We start from the raw sequence: 9,293 nt of genomic DNA, 5'->3' as shown, positions 1-9,293 counted from the left end.
TTTCCCACCCATGAACCACTGACTTTTGCTGGATAGAGACGGGCCTCAGCACCCAGCCTCCACTTGACCCACTGTGGCAGGGTGCAGTGACCTGGTGGTTTCCGCCACACTCTTCCCAGATGCTGTAACGGAACAGCAGGAAACAGGAACCGTCAGTGTTAGGGAGAAAATGAGCAAACTGTGAAGAAGCTGCAAGGTGAGAGACGGCTCGGTTCTGTAATTAACACAGCCTGGTGGTAAAGCAGTGCCTTGCGTCAATGGGCACTGAGCAGGTGTTTGCCACTGTGTACTTGGTCTGTTTTATGGTTCAAAAAACAAGGAGCAAAGTGAAAGCAACTCTCAGACAATGGAGCCTTTCAGAAAATATGTTTGCATGATTCAGGTCCTGAAACCATGTCTGTTGGCTTGGGATTTGTAAGCCCCTGTTAAAACAGGCATGATGGTGGAAGGGGCTCCAGCCTTAGCCAGATGCTGCCCATGCTCCATTCCCTTCATTGAGGCATACATCCTGCAAGCAGTTCCGCTAAGATCTGCCTTGCCCCATGTGGTGAGTCTCCACCGGGCAGGGGCACACTCCTATCTCTGCTCCTTACTTTCTTGTCAGCTTCTTCCATTTTCTGTAATTTTTTTAGGTGGTCAGGGGCTCTTTAACTCCAGGTTTCCTACTCGATCTGGAGAATTCTGACCATATGGCAAGGCTACGCAGACGCAGGGTGAGTTAACAAGTGCGTATGATGTAATATCTGTCATCTAGCTTTGGACCATAAAAACTATCAGTGAAATCTTGTAATGAAAAATGGTCAAAGGAAATCAAAGGCAATGCAACCGGCAGTTTTGGTCCTTGTCAGCAGGTCAACAGAAACAGGATGTAGAGATAACATTAGGAATTCTGTCAAATCTGTAGTTTACAAATCATTAGTCTCAGTATTGGGCCTGTGAATAATCTCAGCCAAGTCAATTAACTTTCTTGAGCCTCACTTTTCCTAGCTACAAAATAGAGTGACTCATAATGGCACTTGTGGACCAGAGCAGGGTCCTGGAATGGCGGTGTGGGGGCTTGCAGCAGGGAACAAATGTGACTCTCACTTTATAAGATTTTCAAGTGCTATATCTTGTCACTGTAACAGCTAAGTGAGAGCTGCAAATAGACATTCAGGGATAGCATTGGAACACAGAGACTTGAGGAAAAAGTGGCTGTTTCCCTGTGTTCCCACATGGGAAGTATGGGAGGTCCTGATGACTTTCTCCTGGAGACAACTTTCTCAACTTCCCACATCTCAAAATGTTCAGTCAACAGTGTTGGATCTAGATGTTGCCAACCACGTGTGGAAGGTTAATGGACTGTTATGTAATGTATGCTCTTCCAATATCTTTTTTCATCTCTATATTTCAAATAATAGCCAGGGTTTTTGCAGAGTGGAGAGCAGAAGCAAAGAGAAGGTCCAACTACCTCTAGTCTGTTTTTTGTTTCTAATCCTAATCTCGTTGGAGAACAAAAGAAGGAAGGAAGGAGAGAGGAGGAGAGTGTGGATGGAGAATTAGGGAAAGTACTGCTTTTTTTGTGGTACTTTAAGTAGGTATGTCTTAGTCTCCTTAGACTTCTACAAGAAAATACCATAAAGTGTGTGGCTTATGAACAACAGACATTTACTTCTCACAGCCTAGAGATGGGAAGTCCAGCATCAAGGTTCTGGCAGATTTGGTGTCTGGTGAGGACCTGCTTTCATTTTCACAGATGGCACCTTTTAGCTGAGTCTTCACGTGATGGCCGAGTTGAACAAGCTCCTTTGGGCCTCTTTTATAAGCACTGATCCCATTCATGAGAACTCTGCCTTCATAATCTAATTATCTCCTAAAGGGTGCCATCTCCGAATAGCATCACCTAGGGCATTTCAACACAGGCATTCGGGGGAACACCAACATTCAGACCACAGCAAGTGTGATAAAACACTGGCAGGATAGGCCCTTTTGATGGACACCGTGTTGAAGCAGGGCCTCAAGCCAGCATATACTCCTGGTACAGCGCATGTGACAAGGAAGCCAAGAGCAGAGGGACTGTAAGGAACAACACAGAGATCTGGTACTCAGATTATGCTGGAGATAAGATAACTTTTATGTTGGGAGAGAGGGGAGCTGTGCTAGTAATGACATGGAAATTCCCAATAGTGTGATTGGCTGGAGCCCCGGGTCCAGATTAATTGATTTAAAGAAAGTCGTATTTCCTGCGCGCACATATTGAAAATTTATACCCATTGCACTGAGTTTGACCTTGAGTCTTCGGAGCTCTCAGAGTAGCTGGGTGGGATGCAGTACCCAAATCAGAAGGGTGAGAAAGCCCAGGTATGATTCCACTGACACAAACTTGCCCACCCCTTGGAGGGTTGGTGGTGGTCTAGCAACAAGGAATGTCTTTGGTTTTGGTTTGTTTTTTTTTGGTATAATGTTGCTATTGTGGGTCAAAAGCCATGTGCCTGAGGAAAGGTTTCCAGGTCAGAGATTTCAATGTGTGTTCAGGCCCAACACCACCCAAATTAGCCTAAATCGGCAAGTGGGCAAGTCAGGAAAAGAAGAGAGTTTCTTCTTTATTTCCATAGTCTCACTTTGGAGTCGTGGCTTTGGGGAAGGGAGTGTTGAGTTTAAAACGATTATTCCCAGGAAGGCACACATGGAGCATCTCTTGGCTTACCATGACCGTTGTGGCAGGAGGAAATGCTGAAGAGGCTAAGCATCGATACTGCTTAATTGCCCTTATTCTACTGGTATGGTTTGGGGATTATCTGGGGATTAAATTTGTGCTGATTTCTTTACTGTCATTATCATGACAAATGGATTGTTTTGTCATTTAGAAAAAAGAATTTGTAAGGAATAAGCGAGTTTTTAAGATAGCAAAGAGGTAGGAAACTCTAAACTTTTTATCCAGGATCTTAGTAAGCTCAAAAACAAAAAACAAACAAAGTTTTTATGGTATCAAGTTAAAAACTCTTTAATATCTCAAAATATCTTATCAACCTGAATTATATCCAGTATCAGTTTGGTGGCTATATTCAACACATATTAAGAACCTACTGTGTACCAGGCATAGTTTTAAGTGCTAGTGATACATTGGTAAGCAAATACCTTGCTCTCATGGAGCTGTGTTCTGGTGGGAGAGACAGACAACAAAAACAGATGTCTATATCAATCTGTGAGAAGTGTCATAAAGAAAATTGAGCAGGGTTATGAGGATAAAGCTACAGGGTGGGGGATATCTAACACAGGACGGTTAGCAACGGCTCTGCCGCTCCAGGCCCTGGCTGCCCTCCTTCTCGCTTTCCCTACATTTCCCAGGATGTCTCAAGCTCATTTATGCCTCAAGGTCTTTGCAAATCTTTCCTGTCTGGATCCCCTTCCTCTTCCTATCAACTTTTTCCCTAGTTACCTCTTACAATCCTTCAGAAATCAGCCACAAATCACTTTCTCAAGGCCTGAAGGAAGCCTTCCGTGGCTCTCCGGAATAGATCAAATTCAGGTTCCTGCTTATTCACCACACTGAGCTTCTCGTTGTACTGACCACATTTATAATTATATGAGTATTGAATCGTGTAATGCTTTTGTCCCCTCTAGACTGTAAGTTCCATGAAAGCAAACACTGTGTCTCATTTACTTATTGTTGAGTCCTTAAAACCTTGTAGTTTGCAGAAGAGGTAACCAATAAATAATTGTTGAATGTTTAAATGATAATTTTCAATATCTTAGAATATTAAATTAAGTATGGAAGGCCCCTTCCAAACCTTATTTAGAAAATACTATGCTTAATTTTAAAGGCCATCTAGGTAATTTTGGTAATTTTTAATGTAGCAAAATTACTCAAGTTGGCTTCATTTGGTTATGAATATCAATACTAACTTATGATGTCACTATTCTCCTTTCATTTCAACCATGCTCATTATCCTTGGAAATGTGCTGATTGAACTATAATTTAAAATGAATAATCTTTTATTTGTAAAAGATTGAGTCATAAATAGGCAGAATCAACCCATGCTTTTATTTTCATTGCATATAAAAATTTCATATGAAGGTATTGATGTACAGTACTATCCCCGTGGGCTGTAAGAGAGGCTAAGAAACCACTAAAAGAATCATCATTTGTAATTCTCACACACAATTTACCACTCTGAAAACATATCCAAAGAAATAAAAACAACTCAAATCAATAAAGGATATTTTTGTAATTATAGTGTCCCCTTTGTACTGTTTAAAACAAAAGTAATCAAATTCCTTTGGGCCAGGGCTGCTAAAATCTACAGTTTGTGTCAAAAAATAAAATAAAATAAGAGGCTCATTTTTCCTAGAAAAAGAATCTTTCCTTTCACTGAAAAGCCACGTGATTGAAGGGCTGGGCAAGCGGTGGGAGGATGCTTCCATATTATCCATCATAATAAATTTTTCCTGCTTTCAGGGGCTGGCCATTGTACAAGGTTAAATCTTAAAATTCTAAAGCAATGCAAGTTTTGCTGAAACAAATCTTAGAGGATTTGTTTGAATGCTTTATGCTCTGTAAACTGGCATCAGACACAACTTTGTGTTTAAATAGAATGGTTTACATATACATAAGGAAATTTGGTTTATCTTAGTAGAAGATAATTTAAGGTTGAAAAATGGTATTTTCTTTTTAGTATATTCTCTAAACATGTCAGGAAACTGATGAATAGATAACTAACCAACACGAGTAAGCTCTGGTTCGAATTTCAAATCAAGTTCATTTTCCTATGAGCTCTAGAAGCCAAAAAGACTTTTAAAAAAAGATTGTTTATAATCACTGGGAAAGAATGTATTTCCCCTGTTGTGTTTCTGAGTTTAAAAAAAAAAAAAAAAAAGGAAATAATCCAATGCAAGTAGCTGAAGTAGCTCCTGACCAACAGGCGGCAAGCAAGCATCACACATGCGGTGCCACTCCCTGGCAGGAAGTACTTCAGAGATTATGTCTCAAAAGGGTCTCAGAATCTTTCAGAGGTTGTCTGTGGTTTTGTAAAATCCAGCTATTGGCAGAATTCTAATCAGTTAAAAGCCTGGATGTAAAATGCCCAGCCCTAGCTCCACCGTTACCTTTCAAATGCAGCAAAACAGAAGAAAATATTGGTTAAAGTTAAGGCACAGCCCTGGAACCAAAGACCTGCAGCTATGTTTTTTTAAACTTATATATCTTTACGTATTTTATAGTTTTCTTGAATCTTCCATAAACAAGCTCTAAGGTGACAAGACTATATTACAGGAGAAAAGAAAAATGTACAGAGTATGTATACACACCATTCATTCTCTCACCAAGAGTTTCCAAATATATCAACACCATCCCATCATGGGATGATGTTTTAATAAGAACTGATAATTTACAATTAACATTACAGTATGTACATTGCAATAAATACATGGTTGTAAACAGACAAACAAGACTGTATTACAGGTAAGGTCATTTGGTGAGGAAAAAATGCATGGCACGAAAAATAAATAATGCATTCAAGAATTATCATAAAGCTTTCTGTAAAATCCATTTCATTCAAGTTTTTTCTTTCCTTGTCTGTAATTTGTTCTATCTACATTATTTTCTTGTGAATTTTAGCTGATATAAAAGAAAACAAAATTAAAACAGCATTATTGTGTTCAGTAACTTGCAAGCTGAAATGCACTGGTTATAAGCAAACTTGTACATTTTTTTCCCCTATACAGTACCCAGATATTGCATTTTCTTATGGCATTTTAGGAAATGTAAAGCCACTCATAAAAGGAGATTCTTTTTTAAAGCAGTGTGTATTTCTGAAGCACACTTTGGCGAGAGCGAAACACAAGGGTAAGCAGATTGTACAGTGCATTAGTCCCCATCTCTTGGATATTTAGCCTTTTCTGCAAATTGATTGTCCATTAGTGGGTATCTTTACAACATGGTACCATTAAAAACCAACAAACTGGAAAAAAAAAAAAGCCTCTCTTTATTAGTGCAGTTACAAACCCTTTACCCTTTCAGGTCTGGATTTGTTAATGACATATTGCTGCTTTTTATTTTATTCATTATTAAGATTCTAGGCACTCTGTGGGGGAAATACTAAGTGTAAGGAGGGAGAGGGAATGAGAATGTTTTAGAAAGAGGAATAAACTCTAGACTCTGCCTTTCTTTCTTGACCTTACTCAGGGACAAATAAAATTAAAAGGGAAACAAGTTCCCAAGTGTTCTTGTGAAACTACTTGGTCAAACATACGTCTTTATTTGAAAGATTACTGTCTGATCTTGATAGAGGAAAGAGAGTAGAAATCTTATTAGCTCATTGATTCCTATTCTGCCCTATGCAAAAGATCAGAGTTATAAAGACATAATTTTTATTTCAAAGGATCTAAGCATCAGCTAGATCTCAGGAGACCGAAATGGGGATTCTCTTCAGCTTGAGTCATTTCCCTGGCTGATGACTTAGTTTCCAGTCCCCAGAAGCCTTCTTGAGACGTTCCAAATATAAATGCTTTTCAGGATGGTGATTCTTCTTAAATGTTTGATTTTCCATTTGTCAGATACCCACTTTGACCTCCGTCACAATTTTTTAGTATCAACATGAGACATGATTATTTGGGCTTTAAGGTCTTCAGAGAGAAGGTAAATACTTTATTAAGACTGACATGAGAGGGCCAGGCATGGTGGCTCACATCTGTAATCCTAGCACTTTGTGAGGCCAGGGCAGGTGGATCACCTGAGGTCAGGAGTTCAAGACCAGCCTGACTAACATGGTGAAACCCTGTCTCTACTAAAAATACAAAAATTAGCCAGGCACAGTGGTGGGCACCTGTAATCCCAGCTACTTGGGAGGCTGAGGCAGGAGAATCACTTGAACCCGGGAAGTGGAGGTTGCAGTGAGCTCAGATCACACCATTGTACCCAGCCTGGGTGACAGAGTGAGACTCCGTCTCAAAAAAAAAAAAAAAAAAAAAAGACTGACCTGACATGGGAATAAAGTCAAAAATGTCCCATGATGCTAACTGCTATAATCCAGTAAACACTGGGAATTAATATCTAAAACTGTAATACAGTTACTGGTGCTGGAATCATCCAAGAGTGATCTCTAATTTTTTATTTAAGCAGAATTTTTACCAATCTAATATTTTAGGATGCATCATAGTACCAACCCTCCAGGGGCATCATCTTCTTTCCCTCTATGTGTTTAAAGAAGTAGTTCCCCTCTGCAAGGTATGCTTATGGATCGAGAATAAGTGATAAAGCAATTCCTACATGTTATGTGGCTGTCCATTAAGGCAGAGTACTTACTATGCTTAAAACCATCTCTCAGGGATGTTCCTGATACTGTTCTTAATCCCATGGTGAAATCATTAAAACCAAAGAGGATTCGTTGTATTGGTGTTTGTTAATATATTGTTAATATTCTTAAAAACTGCCTAGTTAGCTGTTGTTAACTTTTCTCTGTAAACCAAGAGTAAAAGCTAGTCATGATATACAACCTCATGGCTGAAATGAATGTTAATCCTAATTTGACTGTTTCTTTTCACCTGTCACAATGGTGGTGATATATTTGACAAGACTTCATCGAGCAACCATGGACGGAGGTTCACACACACACTAAATTATAAAGCAGCACGAGGGGAAAAACCTTTTTCTTACTGTAGCTGGCTGTAAAAACAATAAAAATGAGCATGAAATGTGCGGATTATTAGAAAGACACGCACTTGTGAAATGCATATCATCTGTGACACAGCAAAATGTTATTAGAAGACCCTAAGTAGGGAAACATCTAAAAAAGACTGACCATTTTAGCTACTGGGTATTTATATATCTCCCACTGGCTTCAGACAACACCAACTGATGACTGAGTTTGCATGAAGCTTAAGACACATTTGATATAACACACATTAAAATATTATAGAACAAATAGTTACTTTGCACACTGTGAAGAAAAACATTGGTGAAGAGCAACTCTGCTTATCTGGAAAGAGTGAAACAAAATGCAAAGTAACTAAATACTTACAAAAAGGGCTTCCTGCAACATAAACTTGTTTTTCTGTTTTAAAATATGGAAGTCATTGATATATAAAACAATGAATCACTACAAATCAGTTAATTGCTATGAACTATAAGGTGCAAGTAAAATTCGTAAATTAGATTTTTATCCAGTGTAGCACAGATTTGTACTGAAAACTTGCAAGTTACTCCTTAGAAAAAAACCAGTGGCAGATGAAGTTCTGAACATAGTTTTTTAAATATAATACCTCAATACATTTAATAATAAAAGTAAGCTCTACAAAAAAATCTGTTTTACATATCATACAAAATGTAAAGGTCAGTGCAGCTCACTGAACCACACTATTCAGTCATGTATCAGGAAGACTTGAAATTAGAAAATTATGCAATTTCTGTGGCTCATCCTCCTCCTCTGGTAACAGATTCATGCTGTGTCCTGTTCTTGACATATTTGTTGCTTTGTCCATTAAGTTCACTCTGTGCAATGCCTTTCTTCTGAAAATATTGCCAACAAAAAAAACAAACCCCAAATCCAATCAACTTTTGGGCCACCTGATGAGCCACACTCTCTTGAAAACAATTTGGAGTAGATTTTATCTGCTTTGTCAGCTCTACTAAGCTGAAATCTTGTTAAAATGTTGTTCATGAAGATGTCCACCTTGCTCTGATGATATGGAGGTGAAAAAACTGATTACAATATTCCTGAGCGCCGGACTGAGTAGTCAAGGTCAGTTTTGTTCAACAAATGTCCTGGCAGATGACAGTGAGGTGTGACCATGGTTGTGGCATGTGACATGCACTTTGGAAACAATTTTTCTACTAAAAAAAAAGGCATGAAAGTTTTTGCACTGTTACGTGTCAGGAGAGCGATCATCTATGACACAGGCTTCGGGCTGGCTTTCCTCTTCTTCCCCTACTGCTTCCTCTTCAACCTGTTCATCGAGGGGAATTTCAGTAGACTCCGAGTCTTGAGTACAAAGTGTCTTGGAGTCACTGCAGCTAGTGTCTTCTTCCACTTGACTGCCACTGTCCTTTTCTGTGTCTGACTCGCCATCTTCCTCTAAAGTTAGCTCAAACTGGAATTTCTCAGTTTGACCCTGCCGGCCCTCCTCCGGGTCATCAGGTGCAGGAGAGGGGCTCTGAGGGATTGTGCTCTGGTACCATTCACGATTGTCCTCCAAAGTGTCCAAAATGTCCTGGGCGTCAGGGTGGACGAGGTCTGCCCATGTCTCCCAGAGGGGATGAACAATATAGTCTATGAAGCCCACCTAGTTAAGAAAAAAATCCAGTATGAGGACTTGGG

General features: G+C 39.4%; 1 protein-coding gene across 9 annotated transcripts in view; it reads right to left on the bottom strand.

The window, feature by feature from the left end:
• Nucleotides 1-4,001: 4,001 nt before the first annotated feature.
• The window catches only part of PDE4D (phosphodiesterase 4D), a 1,196,841-nt gene continuing 1,191,549 nt past the window's right edge, over nucleotides 4,002-9,293 (bottom strand). For all 9 annotated transcript variants that reach the window (XM_039459969.2, XM_010336593.3, XM_074392838.1 and 6 more), the window contains one exon: nucleotides 4,002-9,258. In XM_039459969.2, coding sequence (XP_039315903.2) covers nucleotides 8,842-9,258 — 417 coding nt within the window. In that variant the 3' untranslated portion in view covers nucleotides 4,002-8,841. The remainder of the gene's footprint in view (nucleotides 9,259-9,293) is intronic.

This window comes from Saimiri boliviensis, chromosome 1 (assembly GCF_048565385.1).
Source record: "Saimiri boliviensis isolate mSaiBol1 chromosome 1, mSaiBol1.pri, whole genome shotgun sequence".
NCBI classification, from domain to species: Eukaryota; Metazoa; Chordata; class Mammalia; order Primates; family Cebidae; genus Saimiri; species Saimiri boliviensis.
This window is presented reverse-complemented; position numbering and strand designations above follow the sequence as displayed.